General features: G+C 43.7%; 1 protein-coding gene across 1 annotated transcript in view; it reads left to right on the forward strand.

Annotated features, from left to right (window-relative positions):
- Positions 1-515: 515 nt before the first annotated feature.
- NUDT3 (nudix hydrolase 3) overlaps positions 516-27,850 on the forward strand; it is a 103,557-nt gene continuing 76,222 nt past the window's right edge. The window contains exons 1-3 of the mRNA XM_077299167.1: positions 516-674; positions 4,162-4,272; positions 11,649-11,693. Coding sequence (XP_077155282.1) covers positions 516-674; positions 4,162-4,272; positions 11,649-11,693 — 315 coding nt within the window. The remainder of the gene's footprint in view (positions 675-4,161; positions 4,273-11,648; positions 11,694-27,850) is intronic.

The raw sequence follows: 27,850 nt of genomic DNA on the forward strand, positions 1-27,850 counted from the left end.
TAAAGTGGTTTTCCTATGAGCAAAAGTCCATTTTAATCAACAGATCTTGGAATAATAATAACTTCATGGTTTGTAAGCTTGCAAGCAGGGCCCTCACTCCTCTTGGTATCTGTTAATTTATGTGATTATTGTTATTCTGTAATGTCTTTTATTGTGTGTACAATTGTAAAGTGCTGCAGAATATGTTGGCGCTATAGAAATAAAAAACATGAATTATATTAATAATTAAGACTGTGTTTTTGTACGGTCAGACACAGCCGTTACACAGGGCACATTTATAAGATTATCTCAGCACAGGAACATTTTATTTAACACATCCAATTGTGGAACTTATTATTCCCAGATCTATTGATTAAAATCACCTTTTGTTCGTGAGACTTCAACTTCTATCACTCTGATCACTGGTATAATGCATTTCAATGCACCACCATTGCGATGCATTATACCTGTCAGTGCTGCACTGACAGAAGCCTCTTAGACAATGCTCTGAGCATGGTATAACAGGCTTGCTGTAGATGGACGACCCGGATGTCGTCATGAGGACCCTGGGTCACCACGAGAATAATCGGGCCCTCGTGGAGGCGCCGATCAGACAGGAGAGGGAGCCCCTTCCATTACCTTCTAAATGCTGTGATATAGATGGCGGCATTCAGGGGATTAAAATGCCTGGGACTGTGTGTGCACCACCCCTGGCAGTGACAGCTGGATCTCGGCTTTCACTTAAGGCAGGGCTCCTGTGCCCCGCAAGGTCACCATGACATAACCATACGTCAAAGGTCAGGACCTCCTTCCCATCTATGATGTGTGGGTGCGACAAAGGCCGTGATGGTGTTTAATCAGGATTTTACATCTGATTTATATACTGCCTGCAATTCATTGTCACAAAATGCTGTAGCTTACCCATTTTAGTTTTTTTGTCTCTTAGGCCACATGCACACATTAAGTATTTGAGTTTTTTAATCTCCATATATGTAGGTCAAAACTCACCCAATGTTCAACGTATGTGCTTGGCTTTATTGTTGTATGTAACATTGTTTTTGTTTTTTAACTATACTTAAACTATACGTAAACTGGTCTTTTTTATATTTGAGTCCTGTACATTTGCTTTATAGGTTTTTGAATGATTGTGCGTGTGGGATATTGTAGTCTGCTGAGGTTTCTATTGTATGATTTGTGTCCCATTATTTATTTTTATGGCTTCTTTGTATGGAATACTGTGCAGTTAGTGAAAGCATTCATACTCTGATGTTCTGAACACACCAATGGCCTAGCAGAGGACAGGCCATTTAATAACGACCACAGTTTATATGTAGTTACATAGAAGAGGCTACCGGTAGGTTACAATCGAAGGGCCTGCCAATGAAAGAACTTTTGATAACATTCTATTGAAAAAAAACACACACACACCCTGTTATGTAGTTTTGCATTATTGTTTATTTGTGTTATATAACCCAACAAAAAAAAAATGTTTAAAAGGTAAAAAGAAGGGCCTGCCATATCTATAGCTGTAGTAGCTAGAATACTGTGCAATGCCGGAGTATAGTAATATTATATTAACCCCCTGAAGAAGTTATCCACTGCTTGGACAACTTTTTCTCATATCCCATTATTGACCCCAATAAAATAATAGCGCCTATACTCCCCTCCCGTGCCTGCGCGGTTCCAGTGTTGGCACTAGTTCTCCCGGGACTCCCGTGCTGCTGTTCTGACACCGGCCCCCAAACAGTTCTGGTGTCACTGCCCCCATCTTGAGACAAATCCAACAGAGAAAGTCCGGGCTGCAATGAAAAACTTCATTTTTTGTGCTTTAGTGTTTTCCTCTCATTCTAATCGGTGTACCTTTTTTTTTTTAATCTTTCTGCCTATATGGCAGTATGAGGACTTGTTTTGTGTGGGAAGTTGTACTTTTGAATGACATCATCCATTTTACCATATGATGTACAGAAAACGGAAACAAAAAATTTAAAGTGCAGTTAAATTGTGAAAAATGCACAATTTCGCAATTGTTTTGTATGATTTGTCTTTATGGTCTTCATCGTGTGTTAAAAATTACCTGCAATCTGACTTTCCAGGTCAGTACAAATACAGCCATATTGTTGCCTTTTTGCTATTTAAGTGATGGAAAAAAAATCAGAAATACACACACACACACACACACACACACACACACACACACACACACACACACACACACACACACACACACACACACACACAGTACAGACCAAAAGTTTGGATACACCTTCTCATATAAAGATTTTTCTGTATTTTCATGACTATGAAAATTGTACATTCACACCGAAGGCATCAAAGCTATGAATTAGCACATGTGGAATTATATACTTAACAAAAAAGTGGGAAACAACTGAAATTATGTCTTATATTTTAGGTTCTTCAAAGTAGCCACCTTTTGCTTTGATGACTGCTTTGCACACTCTTGGCATTCTCTTGATGAGCTACAAGAGGTAGTCACTGGGAATGGTCTTCCAACAATCTTGAAGGATTTCCCAGAGATGCTTGGCACTTGTTGGCCCTTTTGCCTTCACTCTGTGGTCCAGCTCACCCCAAACCATCTCAATTGGGTTCAGGTCTGGTGACTGTGGAGGCCAGGTCATCTGGCGTAGCACCCCATCACTCTCCTTCTTGGTCAAATAGCTCTTACATAAACCTTTGGTCTGTACTGGAGAGAGAGAGAGAGAGAGAGAGATTTTTCTCGGTCTTGAAAAAACTGGATTCCAATGTGTGATGGTCAGCGACGGATCCTGCGTCTATAGGCTCCCATTGTAGCCAACGACGGGTAGCGGAGGATGCGTCGCTGACCGATTTTCCGACGTGCACAAAAAACGTTCCTATGAACGTTTTCTCTCCACGACAGACCGCTATTTTACGACGGATCCAGTGCATGACGGATGAAACGGATGGCCATCTGTCACAATCCGTCGTTAGAATGTAAGTCCGCAAGGACAGGGTCCTCTCCCCTCTGTATCAGTGTGTCACTGTAAACCTGTTTACTGTAAATGATATATATAACTCTGTATGTAACCCCTTTCTCATGTACAGCACCATGGAATTAATGGTGCTATATAAATAAATAATAATCATAATAATACAAGTCTATGGGAAAATGCAGGATGCTGCAAATTTTTAAGCAGGATTCTGCATTCACAAAAAAATGACGGATTGTGACGAATTAAAAAAAACCCAAGTGTGAAAGTAGCCTAAGGGGTTGATAATAAAAATATGTACTGCATATGGGTTTCTTTATATTACCACAAGATTCGTGTTATTCAAATGGAAAGGAGAAATTCTGTGCAGCTAACTGTATCATGACGTTGTACATTGGCTGAAAAACAAACAAACAGACAAACATAATGGTTAAATACACTGCAGTAAATAAATACACAGCATAGTGGATGAAAATAATATATGGTACTTTTAATATGATTTTTGGTGAAGAAAAAAAAGTATTCCCACCACTTCAGTGACCGTAACTGGAACATTTCTAACTAGGGATGATCGAATATCCAAATAGCTATAGCGCTTCCCAAATAGCTGCCTCGGTAACCTGGAGCGCTCCCGATGATCAGCTGTTCTGGTCCTCAGCTGCATGTGTCGCGGATGTGTGACAGTCCCAGCACATGCATGGAGAGCCTGTTTGTTGGTCCTCATGAAGCAATGCTGAATGAAAAATAGTTATGGCTTTCAGAATGTTTTGACACCAAAAATGAATACTTTACAAGTTACAACAAATACGCAATTAAAGCGATAAAAACAAACCGCTCTCTCTCTCAACGTCGTTCTGTACTTTATATTTACAGCAAAAATGCCTGCACTTTTGAGGAGTTAAAAGGGTATAAAAATCGATTGTAAAAAAAAAAAAAAAATCCCAAAGACCTTATTGAGAGCTGTTTTGAGATTATCAGATTGATAAGTCTTGTTTCATCATGTTCTATATTACGTTCTCAAGACACCGAATAGTGAAAAGCTAACCTTGACTTGTGTTCGTCTACTACGCTGGGAAGCAATTTGGCGGAAGAGAGTTTTTATTTTAAAATTTTAGTTTTAAGACTGAATCTTGAAAATTAAGCATAATTCTATATTACAAAGTAATTGAAATATGCCTGAGTGTACATATAGTGATGTAAATTCTGTTAATTTTAGGTGTTGTTAGTAAGCAGCAGCCGATATCCAGATCGTTGGATTGTCCCTGGTGGTGGATTGGAACCTGAGGAAGAGCCCAGTGCAGCTGCTGCTAGAGAAGTTTGCGAAGAGGTATTTGCTGCATTCTGTCTCTAGAAAATCCCAAACTCTTCAGTGCTTCTTGTGGGAATAGTTCTCAGAAAAATTACCGTAACTGGCTGTATACCCCTTAACTTCCAATGACATGCAGAGCCCGTCATTGGACGTCTTCCCCGTTTGGTGCTGGCTCCGGCGATGAGCCCACAGCTTTTCCGGCACATGACGGCTGATATGATCAGCTGATGTGCACTTAAGAGCCGCGGGTGGAATCGCGATTCATCCGCAGCTGTTAACATGTTAAGTGCCACTGTCGAAGTTCAGAATTTACCAGGAAGCACATCATTACTTCCTCCCATCGGCGCCTGTGTGACATGACAGCCAGTTGCCGATGTTTTGGCATGACAACCCAAGGTCATCAGCAGACCCCTGTGGTTGTCATAGCCAGATAGCTATGAGCGCTGCCCAGTAGTCGGCGCTCATAGCAGGTGAGGTATTCTGCTACATACAGGAGATCTGATCTTTGCCTGCATGTAGCAGAGCCGATCGGGTTACAGCAGCTTCTAGTCTCCCATGGAGAATATTGAAGCATGCAAAAAGTAAAAAAAAAAACAAAACAAAACAAAAAAAAAAAATACAAACATATAACACAACATATAACAGTACATACAGCATACAACATATAACAGTACATACAACATACAGTACATTCATACATTACATACAATACATACATATAGACATACAGTACATACAACATAGATTACATACTCACCATCACCTTGATCCCGAAGCCATTGTCACCTGTAAAAAATATTAAAATAAAAAACAAACAATATACTCCCTGATCCGCAGATATCCAATTAAAACAAGTGTCCCACGACGATCTCCTGTGGAGAGCAGCCACATCAGCTGATGCGACCACTCTTCAGGGGCTCCAGGAATACAATGACAGGAGGGAGGTATCCTTCCGCAATGTATTCCTCCGCCACTGTAAAAAATAGTCCCTAGTTTCACTTGTGGCACTGCTGTATCGGAAAATTCCCACGCAGCTTTGAAATAAAGTGAGACCCTGAACTCAGGTAACCTCTTCAGTGATGCATTGCAGGAGCCATTGTCTCCTGTCAGTGTGTCACTGAAGGTCTATAGAGCAGTCACATCACCAGATGTCATTGTTCTATAGGGGTGAACGTTGTGGGACATTTGTTATTAATTGGACTGCGTCGGACAGGGAGTATACGGTTTATTATTTTTAATTTTTTGCAGGCGATCGAGAATGGTAAGTATGGTTAAATTAAGAATATTTAAATACTTTTTTTCTGGCTGTCTTTTTTTTTTTTTTTTTTTTTTACTCTTTCACTACTATAGGATTAATAATAGGTTTCTTATTGACGCCTCTCCATTATTAACCGGGCTTAATGTCACCTTACATTAGCAAGGTGACATTAACCCCTTATTACCCCATATCCCACTGCTACAGGGGAGTGGGAAAAGAGGGGCTAAGTGCCTTAATTGGCGCATCTTACAGATGCGCCATTTCTGGGGCGGCTGCTGGCTGGTATTTGTAGCCGGGAGTGGGGGGGGGGGGTAAATATCTATGGCCCCTCTCTAGGCTATGAATATCAGCCCGCAGCTGTCTGTGTAGCCTTTCTGGCTATAAAATATAGGGAAACCCTACGTCATTTTTTTTTTTTTTTTTGGGTCGCCCTATTTTAATAGGCAGTAAAGGCTACGCAGACAGCTGCGGGCTGATATTCATAGCCTGGGAGGGGGCCATGGGTATTAACCCCTTCCCAGGCTACAAATATAATGCCCCCCAGCCGTCGGCTTTCCCTCTCTGGTGCAGAAAATTGCGTGGGAGCCCACACAATTTTTTTCCGTTTTTTTTTTGTTATTTTTTTTAATTAAACGTTCATTATTTAACATAGGCCTTGCTATTATATATCTATGGATAAATCTATAGATGGATATATCTATGGATATAACTATGGATATATCTATAGATATAACTATGGTTATATCTATCTACTAGATGGTGGCCCGATTCTAACGCATCGGGTATTCTAGAATATGTATGTATATAGCAGCCACATAGTATATAGCACAGGCCACGGAGTATATAGGAGCCATGTAATATATAGCATACAAATAGTACGTGGCCTGTGCTATATAGTATGTGGCTGCTATATACATACATAAATATTGTAGTATACCCGATGCGTTAATAGAGGCCACGCAATATATAACACAGCCCAAACAGTATATAACACAGCCCACGTACTATATAACACAGTCCACGCAGTATATAGCAGCCACGTAGTATATAACACAGGCGACGTAGTATATAACACCGGCTCACGCAATATATAGCACAGCCCACGCAGTACAAATAAACACAGGCCACATAGTATGTAACACTGGCCACATAGTATATAGCAGCCATGTAGTATATAGCACTGCCCACGTAGTATATAGCAGCCATGTAGTATATAACGCAGCCCACGCAGTATCTAACACAGGCCACGTAGTATACAGCAGCCATCTATATATATAATTGTCTAAGGGTTTTTCCGTCTGTCTGTCTGTCCTGGAAATTCCGCGTCTCTGATTGGTCGAGGCCGCCAGGCCTCGACCAATCAGCGACGGGCACAGCATGGCGACGATGATGTCATAATGGAAAACCCGCGTCTGATTGGTCGAGGCCGCCAGGCCTCGACCAATCAGCGACGGGCACAGTATCGACGTAGATGTCATAATGGTTGCCATGGCGACGATGATGTCATAAAGGTTGCCTCGACCAATCAGCGACGGGCACAATCTGCCGCAAATTCTGGAATCATCATTGTCCATATACTATGGGGACATGCATATTCTAGAATACCCGATGCGTTAGAATCGGGCCACAGTCTAGTGTAGTATATAGTACTGCCCACGTAGTATATAGCAGCCATGTAGTATATAATAATGTCCACGTAGTATATAGCAGCTATGTAGTATATAGTACTCCCCACGTAGTATATAGCAGCCATGTAGTATATAATACTGTCCACGTAGTATATAGCAGCCATGTAGTATATAGTACTGCCCACGTAGTATATAGCAGCCATGTAGTATATAATACTGTCCACGTAGTATATAGCAGCCATATAGTATATAGTACTGCCCACGTAGTATATAGCAGCCATGTAGTATATAGTGCTGCACACGTAGTATATAGCAGCCATGTAGTATATAGTACTGCCCACGTAGTATATAGCAGCCATGTAGTATATAGCAGCCATGTAGTATATAATACTGTCCACGTAGTATATAGCAGCCATGTATATATAGTACTGCCCACGTAGTATATAGCAGCCATGTAGTATATAGTACTGCCCACGTAGTATATGGCAGCCATGTAGTATATAGTACTGTCCACATAGTATATAGCAGCCATGTAGTATATAGTACTGCCCACGTAGTATATGGCAGCCATGTAGTATATAGTACTGTCCAAGTAGTATATGGCAGCCATGTAGTATATAGTACTGTCCACGTAGTATATAGCAGCCATGTAGTATATAGTACTGCCCACGTAGTATATGGCAGCCATGTAGTATATAGTACTGTCCAAGTAGTATATAGCAGCCATGTAGTATATAGTACTGTCCAAGTAGTATATGGCAGCCATGTAGTATATAGTACTGCCCACGTATATAGCAGCCATGTAGTATATAGTACTGCCCACGTAGTATATAGCAGCCATGTAGTATATAGTACTGCCCACGTAGTATATAGCAGCCATGTAGTATATAGTACTGCCCACGTAGTATATAGCAGCCATGTAATATATAGTACTGCCCACGTAGTATATAGCAGCCATGTAGTATATAACACAGCCCATGCAGTATTTAGCAGTGTGGGCACCATATCCCTGTTAAAAAAAAAAAAAATAAAATAAATAAAAATAAAAAATAGTTACATACTCACCCCCTGGGATCCAACGGCGCTCTGGTGATGGACGCGCGGATGCCGCCATCTTCCGTTCCCAGGATGCATTGCAAAATTACCCAGATGGCTTAGCGGTCTCACGAGACCGCTAAGTCTTCTGGGTAATTTCGCAATGCATCGCCGGGAACTTAAGATGGCGGCCGGTGCGAGCTACGGAGGGTGAGTATAGCAGGTTTTTTTTTTTATCGTTATTTTTAACATTACATTTTTTTACTATTGATGCCGCATAGGCAGCGTCAATAGTAAAAAGTTGGGGACACACAGGGTTAATAGCAGCGGTAACTGAGTGCGTTACCCACGGCATAACGCGGTCCGTTACCGTCGGCATTAACCCTGTGTTAGCGGTGACTGGAGGGGAGTATGCGGGCGCCGGGCACTGACTGCGGGGAGTAAGGAGCGGCCATTTTCTTCCGGACTGTGCCCGTTGCTGATTGGTCGTGGCTATTTTGCTGCGACCAATCAGCGACTTGGATTTCCATGACAGACAGAGGCCGCAACCAATGAATATCCGTGACAGACAGAAGGACAGACAGACGGAAGTGACCCTTAGACAATTATTTAGTAGATATATTTATAGATACACTAGATGGCAGCCCGATTCTAAAGAATCGGGAGTCTAGAATCCATATATACTTTATTTATTCAAATGTAAGAATAATACAATTAATAAATAATAGTAAGAAAGAACAAAAAATGGCTGCACTCACCAGCTCTTGACAATTCTTGACAGTACGGCACATTTCTGATTGGTCGCTCGCGGCAGGTGGCAACCAATCAGAAAAGTGCCTCGCACCACGAAGGCATATATCTTTGTCCACCCTGAGCGGGTGTAGGACGCTGGTGACGTCACTTATCTCCGGACATTATCTCCGGACAAAGCCACGGAAGTTGGCACAAATTGCCGGAAGTAGTATTCTAGGCAATTATATATTAGATTTTAATGTTATCAGTGTTTACCTTTGAACGTTTATATTGTATTGTCCTGTCACCAGCCATGTGTACGATTATCGGCCGAAAGCCTCTCTGGAACCAATAATCACCCCATGTAAAGGTATCTTTATAAGTTAAAGATTCAGAATACTATGACTTTTCTCATATCCTGAACAGTCAAGTTTTTTATGAACCGTTAAGGTTTTCTGGTTGAAGTAAAAAAAACTCTGAGTGTTTACAGTTTGAAACCATAAAATGTTGAAAAATTATGTCAATCTTGAGTATATCACTCAATGGTGCTCATAAACATGTCAAATTTGATCTATAATATACTTTAATATACGTTACTTTAATCTTTAATATACTTAAGAACAGGGCCCCAGACATCACACAGGGGGTCTGAAACACCGCACAGTGGTCCAAAATATCGCTGTATGCTGCCTGGGGCCCCTGTGCTCTGCCTGGGGCCCCATATGCTGCCTGGGGCCCCTGTGCTCTGCCTGGGGCCCCATGTTCTGCCTGGGGCCCCTGTGCTCTGCCTGGGGCCACTGTGCTCTGCCTGGGGCCCCATATGCTGCCTGGGGCCCCTGTGCTCTGCCTGGGGCCCCATATGCTGCCTGGGGCCCCTGTGCTCTGCCTGGGGCCCCATAGGCTGCCTGGGGCCCCTGTGCTCTACCTGGGACCACTGTGCTCTGCCTGGGGCCCCTGTGCTCTGCCTGGGGCCCCTGTGCTCTGCCTGGGGCCCCTGTGCTCTGCCTGGGGCCCCATGTTCTGCCTGGGGCCACTGTGCTCTGCCTGGGGCCCCATAGGCTGCCTGGGGCCCCTGTGCTCTGCCTGGGACCACTGTGCTCTGCCTGGGGCCCCATATGCTGCCTGGGGCCCCTGTGCTCTGCCTGGGGCCACTGTGCTCTGCCTGGGGCCCCATATGCTGCCTGGGGCCCCTGTGCTCTGCCTGGGGCCCCATATGCTGCCTGGGGCCCCTGTGCTCTGCCTGGGGCCCCTGTGCCCTGACTGGGGCCCCATGTTCTGCCTGGGGCCCCTGTGCTCTGCCTGGGGCCACTGTGCTCTGCCTGGGGCCCCATGTTCTGCCTGGGGCCCCTGTGCTCTGCCTGGGACCACTGTGCTCTGCCTGGGGCCCCATATGCTGCCTGGGGCCCCTGTGCTCTGCCTGGGGCCACTGTGCTCTGCCTGGGGCCACTGTGCTCTGCCTGGGGCCCCATATGCTGCCTGGGGCCCCTGTGCTCTGCCTGGGGCCCCATATGCTGCCTGGGGCCCCTGTGCTCTGCCTGGGGCCCCATGTTCTGCCTGGGGCCCCTGTGCTCTGCCTGGGGCCACTGTGCTCTGCCTGGGGCCCCATATGCTGCCTGGGGCCCCTGTGCTCTGCCTGGGGCCCCATATGCTGCCTGGGGCCCCTGTGCTCTGCCTGGGGCCCCTGTGCTCTGCCTGGGGCCCCTGTGCTCTGCCTGGGGCCCCATATGCTGCCTGGGGCCCCTGTGCTCTGCCTGGGGCCCCTGTGCTCTGCCTGAGGCCCCATGTTCTGCCTGGGGCCCCTGTGCTCTGCCTGGGGCCACTGTGCTCTGCCTGGGGCCCCATATGCTGCCTGGGGCCCCTGTGCTCTGCCTGGGTGTAGGACACTGGTGACGTCACTTAGCTCCGGACATTAGCTCCGGACATTAGCTCCGGACAAAGCCACGGAAGTTGGCACAAATTGCAGGAAGTAGTATTCTAGGCAATTATATATTAGATAGATCTAGCCATATATCTATCTGGCTACTTTCACACATCAGGTTTTTGCTGTCAGGCACAATCCGGCGAGTTTTGAAAACAACAGATCTGTGCTGATACCCCATATGTTGGGGTAAACCCCTGTTTGGGCGCACAGGAGAGGTGGGAAGGGAAGGAGCACTGTTTTACTTTTTCGACGCAGAATTGGCTGGAATTGAGATCGGATGCCGTGTCTTATTTGGAGAGCCCCTGATGTGCCTAAACAGTGGAGACCCCCCAATTCTAACTGAATCCCTAATCCCAACCATAACCCTAACCACACCCTTAACCCTAATCCCGACCGTAAATGTAATCCAAACCCTAATTCTAACCCTAATTCTCTAACCGTAATCCTAACTTTAGCCCCAACGTCTCCGATCCAGGTTGCTTCTCCTCAGTGTACTGGCTTTGTTTCCTCTTCACAGTATTTCTGATAGACTTTTTAATTTAAGGTCATACATGTTTGTATGATGATTTAGTAAAAGAACTTTCTTTTTTGGTGGTGTTTTTCGTCTACTCCCTTTTTTTGTCTATAGTTTTGTACTACACTTTGATTATTCTTGTTTTGGGAACGTTATAAACCATAATATTCTCTCGGCCCATGAAAATATAACGTGCTGTATGATTTTCATATCAGATTTGTACAATGGTAGCTTCTGCTTGTAACATTTTATTGCTTTAAAGAAATGTAGTGATGGCTTACCGTAAATCTTTTCCTGCTTCCATAGGCTGGTGTTAAAGGAACGTTAGGTCGTCTCCTTGGAGTATTTGAGGTAAGTTCCAAGAAAAACAATCAGTTTGTGTATTTCATTCATAAATCTCTCAGTACCTCCGCAGAAGATTCCCTACGTGCTGGTACATGGCCGTTGTGTGCACTGAGCAATGCAAAAAAAAAACGTACGCTGTAGTTTTCACCAGATATTCTTAAACATGACTTAGCCAAACCAGGTCTCCACTTTACGCTGACGAGGGGCAGTACCCCGAAACAGTGTCTGCAAATTGAGATTCTGGTTTGGCTTTTATCCTAAGTCATGTGACGAGGCTCGTTATAGGGTCGACATTGACTGTTAAGATAGCTGCTTCCAATAGGTGGCACTAGAGTTCTAGTCCTCTACCTCGCTGAAGAGACAATTTGCATAAACGTGACTCTGACACTTGATGCATGCTGCCTGATTCACCAGCAGCGAGTATCCGACACCGGCTGGATGGTCTTTTGCTGTGTGTGCTTGAAATGGTACAGCGCTTCAGAGAACAACATAGCCTTATAAGCCCTTAATCCCATATGACGTACTAGCCCGTCAAGGTGACCTGGGACTTAATTCCCAGTGACGGGATAGTACGTCATATGCGAGCGGCCGCGCTCACGGGGGAGCGCGGCCGGGTGTCAGCTGACTATCGCAGCTGACATCCGGCACTATGTGCCAGGAGCGGTCACGGACCGCCCCCGGCACATTAACTCCCGGCACATTTCGATCAAACATGATCGCAGTGTTCCGGCGGTATAGGGAAGCATCGCGCAGGGAGGGGGCTCCCTGCGGGCTTCCCTGAGACCCCCGGAGCAACGCGATGTGATCGCGTTGCTCCGAGGGTCTCTTACCTCCTCTTCCCTGCAGCAGGCCCGGATCCAAAATGGCCGCGGCATCCGGGTCCTGCAGGGAGGTGGCTTCACAGCGCCTGCTCAGAGCAGGCGCCGGGAAGCCTGGAGGAGCTGTGCACGTCAGATCGCCAATCTGACAGTGCTGTGCAAACTGTCAGATCAGCGATCTTACACTATAACATGATGCCCCCCCCTGGGTCAATGTTATAGTGTAAAAAAAAAAAATATTCACATGTGTAGATTAAAAAAAAAAAAAAAAAAAAATTCCCCCCAAAACCCCCCCCCAAAAAAATAATGTTCTTATAAATACATTTCTTTATCTAAATTAAAAACACAATAAAAGTACACATATTTAGTGTCGCCGCGTCCGTAACGACCCGACCTATAAAACTGTCCCACTAGTTAACCCCTTCAGTGAACACCATAAAAAAAAGAGGCAAAAAAAAACGCTTTATTATCATACCGCCAAACAAAAAGTGGAATAACACGCGATCAAAAAGACGGATCTAAATAGCCATGGTACCGCTGAAAACGTCATCTTGTCCCGCAAAAAACGAGCCACCATACAGCGTAATCAAAGAAAAAATAAAAGTTATAGTCCTCAGAATAAAGCGATACAAAAATAATTATTTTTTTATAAAATAGTTTTTATCATATAAAAGCGCCAAAACATAAAAAAATGATATAAATGAGGTATCGCTGTAATCGCACTGACCGAAAGAATAAAACTGCTTTATCCATTTTACCAAACGCAGAACGGTATAAACACCCCCCCCAAAAGAAATTAATGAATAGCTGGTTTTTGGTCATTCTTCCTCACAAAAATGAGAATAAAAAGCGCTCCAAAAATATGACACGTGCCCGAAAATGTTACCAATAAAAATGTCAACTCGTCCCGCAAAAAACAAGACCCCACATGACTCTGTGAACCAAAATATGGAAAAATTATAGCTCTCAAAATGTGGTAACGCAAAAAATATTTTTTGCAATAAAAAGCGTCTTTCAGTGTCTGACGGCTGCCAATCATAAAAATCCGCTAAAAAACCCGCTATAAAAGTAAATCAAACCCCCCTTCATCACCCCCTTTGTTAGCCAAAAATGTAAAAAAATGTATTTATTTCCATTTTCCCGTTAGGGTTAGGGCTAGGGTTAGGGTTAGGGCTATGGTTCGGGCTAGGGTTAAGGCTACAGTTAGGGTTGGGGCTAAAGTTAGGGTTAGGGTTTGGATTACATTTAAGGTTGGGAATGAGGTTGGTATTAGGGTTAGGGGTGTGTCAGGGTTAGGGGTGTGGTTTAGGGTTACCGTTGGGATTAGGGTTAGGGATGTGTTTGGATTAGAGTTTCAGTTATAATGGGGGGTTTCCACTGTTTAGGCACATCAGGGGCTCTCCAAACGCGACATGGCGTCCGATCTCAATTCCAGCCAATTCTGCTTTGAAAAAGTAAAACGGTGCTCCTTCCCTTCCGAACTCTCCCGTGCGCCCACACAGGGGTTTACCCCAACATATAGGGTATCAGCGTACTCCGGACACATTGGACAACAACTTTTGGGGTCCAATTTCTACTGTTACCCTTGGGAAAATATAAAACTGGGGGCTAAAAAATAATTTTTGTGGAAAAAAAAAAAAGAATTTTTATTTTCACGGCTCTGCGTTATAAACTGTAGTGAAATACTTGGGGATTCAAAGCTCTCACAACACATCTAGATGAGTTCCTTAGGGGGTCTACTTTCCAAAATGGTGTCACTTGTGGGGGGTTTCAATGTTTAGGCACATCAGGGGCTCTCCAAACGCAACATGGCATCCCATCTGAATTCCAGTCAATTTTGCATTGAAAAGTCAAATGGCGCTCCTTCGCTTCCGAGCTCTGCCATGCGCCCAAACAGTGGTTTACCCCCAAATAAGTCAAAATGACTTCAAATGAGATGTGGTCCCTAAAAAAAAAAAAATGGTGGTGTAAAAATGAGAAATTGCTGGTCAACTTTTAACCCTTATAACTCCCTAACAAAATTGTGCTGATGTAAAGTAGACATGTGGGAAATGTTACTTATAAAGTATTTTGTGTGACATATCACTGTGATTTAATTGCGTAAAAATTCAAAGTTGGAAAATTGCGAAATTTTCGCCAAACTTCGTTTTTTTTCACTAATAAACGCAGGTAATATGAAATAAATGTTACCACTATCATGAAGTACAATATGTCACGAGAAGACATTGTCAGAATCACCGGGATCCGTTGAAGCGTTCCAGAGTTATAACCTCATAAAGGGACAGTGGTCAGAATTGTAAAAATTGGCCCGGTCATTAACGTGCAAACCACCCTCGGGGCTTAAGGGGTTAAAGGATATTCACACACTGCGTTTTTGCTGTTTTTTTTCTGCAGGCAAAACCTGCTCTCCTAGCAGTAAAGAGCCTGCTTACAAAAAGGAGGTGTGATGCATGTTTTGCTGCATTTTTCATGTACATTTGTCTCTTGTGCATGCTGAAGTACAGTGCCCCCAAGAAAACCATTATGTAACTTCCTGAGTTTTCTGCACCAAAAACACAGCAAAACCTGATACTTGCGTTTTTTGCTGCATTTTTGTACCTGGTCATTGCTTTCTGTGGGTGAAAAAACGCTGAAAGAAGTGACATGCCGCAGTTTTCAAAAACGCAGTAGTTTTCGAAATCTGTCAGGAAAAAAAAAATGTGTGTGCATGAGATTTCTGAAATCTTGTAGCTTTTGCTGGTACTGTAAAACGCAGCTTAAAATTTGCAGAACAAAAACACAATGTGTGAACATGGCCTAAGAAGAGCTGCCGGGGACTGAGGCACCCTGCAGACTAGTTGGACAAGCGGTTCTCCAGCAGCTTCTCCCCACCCGCTGCATGTAGGGAGAGACCTGTCACTCCGGGGCAGTGAGCAGGCAGAAGCTGATGGGAACTCGCCTGTCCGACTGGTCTGCTCAGATCCCAGAGGCTTTTAAAGTATGTCCTGCAAACTTGCCTGATACGTGCAGCCTATGGATCGGTCAGCATATATCCGCTTTCAGGGTAGAAATGTCTACATGCAAACTGAATTGAATATACTTTGCTTTACTAGCATTGTATTGTTTTAAAGTAAGGGGGATTCCATTAAAAGAACATTAGGTTTAGGGTATTACATTGGTGACAGGAGTCAGACCCCCTAATCTGTTAATTAAACGGACCCCAGCACTACATCATTGTGTGCGTTTTTCCATTGTTTCTAGGACACAGCTCTGTAACGGTTTGTGGCAAGAATAGTTATGTGCAACTTTGTAACATTGCAGTGATTTAGAACTGAACTGAAAGGTATGCCAGTGGTAAGCAAAAGGGGTATGGCACTCTCCAAGAGTCAGACCCCCGCAATCTGATATCGGTGGCTTATCTGAAGTTTGGACCTTTAGGCCATGTGCACACGTTCAGTATTTTTCGCGTTTTTTTCGCTATAGAAACGCAAAAAAAGCTTACTAATGCCTCCCATTATTTTAAGTGTATTCCGCATTTCTTGTGCAAATGTTGCATTTTTTTCCGCGAAAAAATCACATTGCGGAAAAAAAAAGCAACATGTTCATTAAAAATGCGGAATTGCGGGGATTCCGCACACCTAGGAGTGCATTGATCTGCTTACTTCCCGCACGGGGCTGTGCCCACCATGCGGGAAGTAAGCAGATCATGTGCGGTTGGTACCCAGGGTGGAGGAGAGGAGACTCTCCTCCACGGACTGGGCACCATATAATTGGTAAAAAAAAAAGAATTAAAATAAAAAATAGTGATATACTCACCCTCTGATGGCCCCCGGAGTCTTCCCGCATCTCAGCGCTGCATGTTCTCTCTTCCGTTCCTATAGATGCTCTGTGTGAAGGACCTGCGATGACGTCGCGGTCTTGTGATTGGTCGCGTGACCGCTCATGTGACCGCTCACGTGACCGTGACGTCACCGAAGGTCCTGAACGCACCATCTATAGGAACGGACGCCGCTGAGGAGATCGGCTGTCTGCAGGTGAGTATAACCATTTTTTTTATTTTTTTTATTATTTTTAAACATTCTATCTTTTACTATTGATGCTGCATAGGCAGCATCGATAGTAAAAAGTTGGTCACACTTGTCAAACGCTATGTTTGACAAGTGTGACCAACCTGTCAGTTTTCCAAGCGATGCTACAGATCGCTTGGAAAACTTTAGCATTCTGCAAGCTAATTACGCTTGCAAAATGCTAAAAAAGCGCAAAAAAAACGCAAAAAAAAAATGCGGATTTCTTGCAGAAAATTTCCGTTTTTCTTCAGGAAATTTCTGCAAGAAATCCTGACGTGTGCACATACTCTTAATAGTAGCTTGTTTCACAGAGCCCCACTAAAGCGTGTAACCTTCACAATTCAGCTGAGTAGTGACAGATTCTCTCCTGTGTGCTTACACACACAAATTCTGTGCGTACATTTATGTAAAGCACCACTCCAGTGTTTTTTTTTAATTTTCAGTGCTGGAGTGTTGCTTTAAATGCAGGTCCCCTACCCCTGGTCATATACTCGCCCTCTGGTATCTTGACCGTTTTTCAGCACCACTCTGATTCCATGGCGCCATCTTGTGAGCGCATCCTCTGACTGGCCGGAAGTCAGAAGTTACGTCACCAGCTCTCAATGTAAGTCTATGAATGAGGCTGTCATGAAATGTATTGAAAAGTGACCTCCGCGCAGCTCCATGAAACACTAGAGATGCCGGCAGGTCACTTTTCGCTGGAAAACCTGTGAAGGCGGCGGCAGATTGGTATGAGACAGAGGGCAGGGGACTTACATTTAAAGCACGACTCTAGTGGTGAAATAAAAACAAACTCTGGAGTGGTGCTTTAAAGAAGACCTGTTACCAGGTGAAAAGTAGCCAGCTTTTGCTTTTAGTTCATCCTTGTTGCTGAGAAATGTTTTTGTTTAATTCCATCATATGATTGCAGAGATAAGAGTTTTTTATTTAGTACACCCAATATTTTTTATAGTTTTTACAAAGGGACTTCTGCTCACAAGTAATAATGCAGAGCGGCCCTAAAGTTGCTTCCCTTGAGAATCTTGGGAGCACAGCCCCTGTGGAAAGACTGCAAAAATTTGGATACTAGAGTTATTAAATAAAAAGGCCTGTATCGCTGGAACCGCATGGTGGATTTTTAAAAACAAAGAATAAATTATTCATTTAAACAAGATAGTTATACCACACAAAATGCATCATTTTTTTTTTGTTAGGAAGTTAGAAGGGTTATAAGTAGTGATGAGCGAGTATACTCATTACTCGAGATTTCTCGAGCACGCTCGGGTGATCTCCGAGTATTTGTTAGTGTTTGGAGATTTAGCTTTCATCACCACAGCTGAATGATTTACAGCTACTAGGCCAGCCTGAGAACATGTGGGGGTTGCCTGGTTGCTAGGGAATCCCCACATGTACTCAGGCTGGCTAGGTGCTGTAAATGAATCAGCTGTGGTGATGAAAACTAAATCTCCAAGAACTAACAAATACTCAGTCACCTGAGAGTGTTCAGGAAAATTCGAGCAACGACTATACTCGCTCATCACTAGTTATAAGTTTACCAGCGATTTCTCATTTTAGGAACAAAATTTACAAAACCAATTTTTCTTAGCGACCACATCACATTTGAAGTGACTTTAAGGGGCCTATAAGACAGATAATAATCAAAAGTGACACCATTTTAAAAACTGCACCTCTCAAAGTACTCAAAGCCACATTCAAGAAGTTTATTAATCCTTCAGGTGAACCACAGGAATTAAAGCAATGTGCAAGTTAAAATGTAAAAAAAAAAATTTTTCCCACAAAAATGTTCCTTTAGCCTCAAATTTTTCATTTTCACACGGGAAACAGAAGAAAATGGGCCATACAATTTGTTATGCAATGTACTTCAATACCCCATATGTGTTTGAAAATTACTGTTTGGGCACAGCAGGTCTCGGAAGAGAAGGAGCGCCTTTTGAATTTTGGAGCTCAAAATTAACTGGAATAGATAGAAGACACCATGTCACAATTGCAGAGCCTATGTTGTACCTAAACAGTTGAAAACCCCTACAAGTGACCCCCATTTTGATAAAACTACACGACTTGAGGAATTCATCTAGGGGTGTAGTGAGGATTTTTAGCCCTCAGGCAATTCACAGAATTGGATAAAACTTGGCTGAGTAATTTTTTATTTTTCAAAGGGGCTTAAAGAAAACAAGCATTACAATTTAAGCAAATTCACCTGCGTACGTCAATACCACATATGTGGTCAAAAACTACTTTAGAGGCACAGTACAAAAGCTTAGAAGGGAAGGAACGCCATAAGATAGTGCAGATTTTGCCGATATGGTATCCGAGAGCAATGTCACATTGGTAGAGCCCCTGAGGTGCCATAAGTGACCCCATTTTGCAAACTACAGCCCTCAATGAATTCATCTAGGGGTGCAGAGATCATATTGACACCATGGATGTCTCATAGAACTTTATATCATTGAGCGGTGAAGAAAAAAGAGGGGACTTGTTTTTGTTTTCTTGGGTTTTTTTTTTGGGGGGGGGGTTGTGGATTGAGCTAAATTTTTTATTGGGAACATTTTACATAAGATTTTGGACCACATTTATCCTGTGCTGTTTGCTTAGCACTTGCATCTGTGTTTCCATTCTAAGGCCACGATCACACATTCAGTATTTGGTAAGTAGTTTCCCTTAGTATTTGTAAGTCAAATCGAGGAGTGGAACAATCAGAGGAAAAGTATAATAGAAACATGTGCACCACTTCTGCTTTTATTACCCACTGCTGGTTTGGACTTACAAATATTGGCCAAATAATGAACATGTAAATGTGGCCTAAATCTCTGAATAAAGTGATTCAGATGAAACCCCCAAGGGATCTCTTCACTATAATGAGGCAACAGAGTTACTCTGTACTCCATCTTGCCTCTGTTTAGCCGTGTCCTTGTTTTCAGAGATACACAAAACTGTGAAGGACTGTGCTTATGTGCCCAATTAAAAAGACGGACACCACCGGATCATAGGCCAGACAGCCCAAAGTGACTCGTTCTGCCTCATTATAGGGAACCGCTGGGGGTACTGTCTGAATCACCTATTTCAGAGAATTACACAGAAACCTTGGTGTAAGTGCTCAGTGTAGAGCGTAGGATAAATGTGAGCCGAGCCATACTGTGATGTTTGTGAGGCAAAATGAACAACAGGGGAAGAATTGGTTAATTTATTTTTACACCGGTCCTTGTGTGATTAGAAAACTTTATTCTTTCGGTCTGTGCAATTACTGCGATGCCAGATGTTTGGCTACTATCACACAGTTAAAAAAAGGTTTTGCATCCACATATTTTGAGAGCTATAATTTTTCTGTATTTCGACCGACAATCATGTGAAGGCTTATTTTCCAGGACGTCCCTCCTGACAGCACCACCAGGAGGTTGTCCTTCGTATCCTTGTTAGGGACAGGAACACAAAAGAGGTTAAATAGCCCCTCCCCACCACCACCCTTCAGTGTTTTTCCTGTCCCTATCAGGGACAGACGCAGAGGAGTACAGGGGTGCAGAATTACCGTGCCGAAGATCTTAGTAGCCGGTCAAACAGGGCTCCCGGGGACAGCTTCATCCCTCTCTAGAGGGCTCTGGGCGGCGGAGGCTCAGTTCTCGGGCAGACACTGCAAGCAGCGCTGATACCGAGGGAGGTCCCTCAGCGCAGGTCGAGCTGTGTGCTCCCATCCCCTCCGCATCCCTCTCGAGGGGGCTCTAGGTGGATAGCTGCTGTTTCGGCCGCATGCTGGGCGGTGATCCTGGAACTTCCGGCACGTCGCATCACTAGGGGCCCGCCGGTGACGACTTCCGGGGGTGTAGCTTCCGACCGGTGTCCCGCCCGTCAGATCCAATGCGGTGACGCCGATGGCCTGGAGGCGTGTGGCCCGGGCTAGCAAACTCCTGCCACGCTGCTGTGCCGGGTGGACATGGGGAGCGGAGCTTCGGGCCTGGAGCCAGGGTGGATTGATTTAAATCACGCCGATTTAAATCATGATTTAAATCACGATTTAAATCAAAAGATTTTTTTCTATTTAAATCGGATCGATTTTAATCATGATTTAAATCACTGATTTAAATCAAAAGGTTTTTTTTAATATAAATCACGATTAAAATGAGAAGTGAGAGCAGTGCGCATGTGCGCCCATAGTTACACGGACGAAACTAGGGGCAACGATCTAACGCCAGGGTGAGGGGGGGACCCCAAAGTAAGTAAAAATCTTTTTTGTTTTACTATATGGCAATAGGTAGGTGTTTAAAAGCAGCATGTCTTAATTGTATAAACTATTAATAGCCTCCACATTTTGTTCATACTGCCCCTTTAATTCCACACTTCTAGCTTGGTTTCACTTTTGGTTTAGTTTCTTTTTCCATTCAGTTGACATGCCCAAACTTGTTGGATAGTCAGCATCCTACAGAAACCTCTGGAAGAGCATGGCATTGTGAATGTTACACATATACAGCCTTTATTCTACTGAGTTAAACAACTCCGCTTTATCTCATGATGGAAGAACCTTTGGATGGTAAAATATTTTCCTCAAAAAGCAGTTTATTGAAAAAAATCCGATTTAAATCAAAAAAATCCGATTTAAATAAAAAAAATCCGATTTTTTTGATTTTTTTAAAAAAACATTGATTTTTATCCACCCTGCCTGGAGCAGGATTCGGCGTGTGTTCCACCAGGAGCGTGCGCAGGACGGCCGGAAGTCATCAACACAGGATCAGCAGCAGCTAAGCTTGGAAGGAGGACGTATCAAATATTTTGAAGCCAGGTGAGACAGACTATTTAAAGATGGACAGTTGACAGCAAATTTAACTTAGTAAAGATGGAGAGTGCTAACCGTCCAGACCTCCAGTTCTCAGAGCTTGCCCCAGACCATGTGAGTAGAACATAGTGGGGTTTCCTAGGGTCAGCTGGATTCGGAGCTACAGGGCCTTCTTATATATCTATTTCAGGATAAAGAAGCGCCCAAGCGTTCAACGGCAGTAGCTAAACGCAAGGCTAATAGATGCCCCCTATGTTCGAACAGACTGTCCTAAGGACACCTTAAGAAACTATGCGATGGGTGTATGTCGGGCGCTACTAAGAGGAACAAACCTCTTTTTCTGGACAGCATAAGAAAGATCCATGATCAGAGAAGTACATACTACGGTATCAACTCTAGTACCGGTACAGTCCTAAAAGACCCAGATGGAAGCAAGATCTGAGCTTGGAAGAAGTAGTCTCAGCCTACTCTATATCGGATTACGGGAAGGCGAATGTTCCTCAGCCGTACTTCCAGAAGAAAGGAAGAGGTATCTGTTTTCTTCCGAAAACACAGACATTCTCCTGCAGGCAGTCAGAAGCACCATGAAGGTGGAAGAAGCCACAGGACCTCTAACAGTCCAAGATGAGATGTTTGGCAGACTTACGGCTCGCAGGAATAGTGTTTCCAGTAAATCCTCATATAACGGAGATGATCCTGGAAGAATGGGAAGATGTCGGGAAGAAGCTTGTAGTCCCAAAAGACTTTAAATACCTCCTTCCATTTGATCCAGAGGAAACTAAAGTATGGGAATCCATGCCAAATGTTGATATACCAGTGGCTAAAGTCTCAAAGAAAACCACCATACCTTTTGAGGATTCGTCCGGTCTCAAGGACCCTATGGACAAACGATCAGAGGATCTCCTCAAGAAGGCCTGGGAGGCATCATCGGCCATCATGAAGGCTAACATCGTGGATACCTCGGTGGCCAGATCAATGAGTCTATGGGTCGAAAAAATGAAAGACCAGAATAAAACTCCAAGAGAGGAAATTCTGAAGTCGTTACCCTTATTGAAGATGGATACCGATTTTTATGTGCACAGGCCTCAGCGGAATCGGTCCGTTTCGCGGCAAGAAACAGTGCCTTACCCAATGCAGCAAGACGAGCTCTGTGGCTTAGGTCATGGTCAGGAGATACCCAATCAAAGAACAAACTTTGTTCAGTACCCTTCTCTGGCCTACATGTATTTGGTCCAGTACTGGACGAACTACTTGAAAAAGCAGCAGGTAAAAAGAAAGGCTTTCCTGAAGAGAAGCCGAAGAACATGCCATCCTTTCATAGGACTCGCTCCCATCCCCGACAGGACTATAGAAGGAAAGGGAAAACTGGAAGGTGGAGTTACCGTAAAGGCGGTAGGGGTAGAGGTTCCTTCCAGGATCAGAGACCGAGATCCAATAGGCAATGATGCCAGAACAGTCGGTGGGAGACTCCAGAACTTCCTGGAAGACTGGCGAGAAATCACCCAGAATCCATGGATCCTAAGCACAGTAGAGCAGGGGTACAGAATAGAATTCTGCCAGTTTCCCCCCAAGAGATTTTGCCTGACTCAGACCCAGATCATCTAAGACTTCTAAAAGATATACAGGACCTTCTACAGTTAAGGGCCATTGTCCTGGTTCCCCACTCTCAAAGGTTCAGGGGACGTTATTCAAGCCTGTTTTCTATAAAGAAACCACGTGGAGAATATCGAACAATAATAAATCTCAAAACACTAAACCAGTGGGTGGCCTACAAGCAATTCAAAATGGAGTCTCTCAAATCTGTTATACCACTAATCCGGAAGGGCTCAGTAATGAGCACATTAGATTTAAAAAGTGCCTACTAACAGGTCCCTATCCACGCCTCCCATCAGCAATACCTCAGATTTGCTGTCAAAGACCGAGATCGCATACAACACTTCCAGTTCAGATGCCTACCATTCTGTCTCTCTTCTGCTCCCCAAATCTTCACCAAACTCATGGCAGAGGTTATGGCCTTCCTGAGAGAAAGGGAAATCATGATAGTTCCTTACTTGGACGACATCCTGCTCATAGCGGATTCCCCACAACAGATAGAAGAACATTTGACGACAACCGTGTCAGTCCTAGAGAAACTAGGGTGGCTAAAAATCTAAAAAAATCAAATTTCAAACCAGAAACAAAGAAGCAATTTCTCTGTGTTCTCCTCGACTCAACACATTCATACCTTCAGCAACACAAACGGCAATCAATCAGGAAGGAGATTCAGATGGTACAGAGGCAAAAGTACATCTCCATAAGGAAAGCCATGAGGGTCCTGGGTTTGATGACCACATGTATTCCCAGTGTTCAATGGAGCAAGTATCCTTCAAGACACTTACAGCAAGAAGTCCTTACAGTATGGGTTGGGAGAGAGACATCACTGGACAGCAGGATACAATTATCCGAAGAAGCAAAAAAGTCACTATCATGGTGGACCACTATAACAAATCTCGAGAAAGGAAGACCCTGGAGAACATCTCCATGTGTGAACATCACTACGCAAGCCTTAGAGGCTGGGGGGCTCACATGGAATAAAGTTACATCCAAGGAGCTTGGCCCGCTTCAATATACAACAGGTCATCAAACTACAGAGAGCTCAGAGCAGTCTGGGAAGCGCTAAAGAAATATCGGAAAGAGTTTAAGGATCGACACATCCGAAACTTCTCAGACAACTCGACAACAGTTGCTTTCCTACTACATCAGGGAGGTCCAAGACACCGTCACTTACAGGACTTGTCAGACGCAATATTCTCCTGGGCAGAACTCACAGTAAAATCAATCATGGCAGTACACCTGAAAGGCTCGGAAAATCAAGTGGCAGACTTTCTAAGCAGGGAAAAGGTGCAACCCACAGAGTGGTCCCTAAACCAGGAGGTCTTTGTTCAGTTAACCCATCGATGGGGCACACCGGAAATAGATTTCTTCGCCCCCAGGAAAAATACAAAGACAGAAAAGTTCTTCTCTTTAAATCCAGGAGACAGGCTGACAGGGATAGACGCCTTGGCACAGAGTTGGAACATGAGTCTCGCTTATGCATTTCCACCACTGGCTCTAATACCGGGAGTCTTGAGGACGATCCAGGAGAGCCAGGCATCAGTAATCCTAATAGTACCATACTGGCCCAAAAGGAGCTGGTTCTACTGAAGTGGATGTCCTTGGAAGAACCAGTCCATCTACCAGCAAGACCGGACCTCTTAATTCAGGGCCCTCTAGTCCATCAAAACCCTGAAATATTACAATTATCAGCTTGGATCCTGAGAAAGAGATCCTGAGGTCAAGAGGCCTGTCATAACGAGTCATTGCTACCTTCCAAAAGAGCAGGAAGCCAGTGACTTCAGCAATATATCGGAACGTCTGGAAAAAGTTCTGCTCACAAAGTACAGTTCCCGTATCAATTTCTCATGGCCCACATATTCCTAGGATCCTAGACTTCCTTCATTCTGGCTTTGATAAGGGGTTAAGGCCTAGTATGTTAAAGGTGCAAATTTCAGCCCTGAGTTCCTTCTTTGACTTTCCGTTAGCCAATCATCCCTGGGTAACAAGATTTATTAAGGTCACTCAACGTCTCAGGCCCACAATACGTAGCTCAGTACCCCCCTGGGATCTCAACCTGGTTTTGAATGAACTATGTAAAGAGCCATACGTGCCCCTAGATCAGGCACACCTAAGATCAGTAACCCTCAAAGCCCTTTTCTTAGTAGCAATAACATTGGCAAGACATATTGGCGAAATTCAGGCCCTCTCCATAAAGGACCCATATTTGAAGATTCAAGAGGACTGTATCGTCTTAAGACTGGATCCCGCCTTCCTTCCCAAAGTTGTTTCAGATTTCCATAGAAGTCAGGAAATCGTTCCACCAACTTTTTGGCAAAACTATAGCAACGAGAAGGAGCGCTCTCTTCACTCTTTGGATGTAAAGAGGACAGTTCTTCACTACTTAAAAATCACACACAACTGGAGGGTGGACTCTAATCTCTTCATTCAGATGGCCGGAAGAAAAAGAGGGAAGAAGGCGTCCAAAGCTACACTAGCTAGATGGATAAAGTCAGCTATTACCACAGCATACGTCGCAGTGGGGAAAATCCCACCGGAGAGCCTCAAGGCTCACTCGCTGAGAGCAATCTCGGCTTCATGGGCAGAAAGCGCTGGGGCTTCTATGGAACAGATCTGCAGGGCCGCAACTTGGTCTAAGTCAAATACTTTTTGCAGGCATTATAAGCTGGACGTTCTGTCAAACCAACAGACGGCCTTTGGGAGGAAAGTCCTCCAAGCTGTAATCCCTCCCTAAATAGGAGTTATTTGGTATTTCTCCTGGTGGTGCTGTCAGGAGGGACATCCTGGAAAGTAGGAATTAGTCCTACCGGTAATGTTGTTTCCAGGAGTCCATCATGACCGCACCCCTTATATACCCTCCCTTGGATTTCCTGTCTGATATGTGATATGAACATGTGTAGAGAGGAAGTTCAATAAAATAGCGTTGCATCCATCCTGGTGTGGTACTTGGGAAAATCACTGAAGGGTGGTGGTGGGAGGGGCTATTTAACCTCTTCTGTGTTCCTGTCCCTATCAAAGATACGAAGGACAACCTCCTGGTGGTGCTGTCATGATGGACTCCTGGAAACACCATTACCGGTAGGACTAATTCCTACTTTTTGCGGGATGAGTTGAAGTTTTTTTTGTACCATTTTCAGGCACATCATATGATTTTTATCCCTTTCTACACCATGTTCCAAACAATTATGCAAATTATATTTTTCTCGGATTTTCCTAAATAGTCGGTGCAAATGACAGTCAGTCTAATAAAAGTAATCACCCGTTAGAGTATACATCAAATTTTATTGAAGAAACCTCCCAATTATAACAGTATAATCTCCAAAATGAATAAAAACTCAAAATGCACTGCTCCAAATTATTAGGCACAGTAGAATTTCTAAACATTTGATATGTTTTAAAGAACTGAAAATGCTCATTTGTTGAATTTGCAGCATTAGGCAGTCACATTCACTGAACCAAAAAGCTATTTAACTCCAAAACATCCTAACAGGCCAAATTACATGTTAACATAGTCTTTGATCTCACCTTCACAATTCTTGCATCCATTGAACTTGTGAGTTTTTGGAGAGTTTCTGCTTGTTTTTCTTTGCATGAAGTCAGAATAGCCTCCCAGAGCTGCTGTTTTGGTGTGAACTGCCTCCCACCCTCATAGATCTTTTGCTTGATGATACTACATAGGTTCTCTATAGGGTTGAGGTCGGGGAAGATGGTGGCCATACCATGAGTTTATCTCCTTTTATGCCCATAGCAGCCAATGACTCAGAGGTATTCTTTGCAGCATGAGATGGTGCATTGTCATGCATGAAGTTGCTCCTGAAGGCACGTTTCTGCTTTTTATACCATGGAAGAAAGTTGTCAGTCAGAAACTCTATATACTTTGCAGAGGTCATTTTCACACCTTCAAGAATTTTAAAGGGCCCTACCAGCTATTTCCCCATGATTCCGGACCAAAACATGACTCCTCCACCTCCTTGCTGACGTCACAGCCTTGTAGGGGCATGGTGGCCATCCAATACCATCCACTACTCCATCCATCTGGACCATCCAGGGTTGCTCGACACCTATCAGTAAACAAGACTGTTTGAAAATTAGTCTTCGTGTATGTCTGGGCCCATTGCAACCGTTTCTGCTTGTGAAAACTGTTTAGGGGTGGCCGAATAGTAGGTTGATGCACCACAGCAAGCGTTTGAAGGATCCTACACCTTGATGTTCAAGGGACTCCAGAGGCACCAGCAGCTTCAAATATCTGTTTGCTGGTTTGTAATGGCTTTTTAGCAGCTGCTCTCTTAAGCCGATGAACTTGCCTGGCAGAAACCTTCCTCATTCTGCCTTTATCAGCACAAAAACGTCTGTGCTCAGAATCGGCCACAAATCTCTTAACAGTACGATGATCGTGCTTGTTTTCTGGAAATATCTAATATTTTCATCCCTTGACCAAGGCATTGCACTATTTGATGCTTTTCGACAGCAGAGAGATCCTTTGTCTTTCCCATGTTACTTGAAAACTGTGGCCTGCTTAATAATGTGGAACATCATTTTTAAGTAGTTTTCCTTTAATTAGAATCACCAGGAAAACTAATTATCATGTGTTTAAGATTGATTTCAGTTGTTTAAGATTGATTTCAGTGATCCATTGAGCCCTGAGACACAATACCATCCATGAGTTTATTTGAAAAACAAAATAATTAAATCTTTGTGACACTTAAATCCAATTTGCATAATAATTTTTGGAACACGGTGTATTCCGCTTTTTGAGAGGCAGAATGACCAAAAAGCAGTAATTTAGAAATGTTTTTTTTTTTTTTTTTTAAGGCAGTTCTCCGTGTGGTAAAAGTGATAAGAAAGCTTCATTCTTTGGGTCAGTACGATTACATTTATGTCGTATTTTTATGTTTTGCTGCTCTTACACAATAAAAACAATTTGATTAAGAAAAGGTTTTTGCA

Source organism: Ranitomeya variabilis, chromosome 3 (genome assembly GCF_051348905.1).
Source record: "Ranitomeya variabilis isolate aRanVar5 chromosome 3, aRanVar5.hap1, whole genome shotgun sequence".
NCBI classification, from domain to species: domain Eukaryota; kingdom Metazoa; phylum Chordata; class Amphibia; order Anura; family Dendrobatidae; genus Ranitomeya; species Ranitomeya variabilis.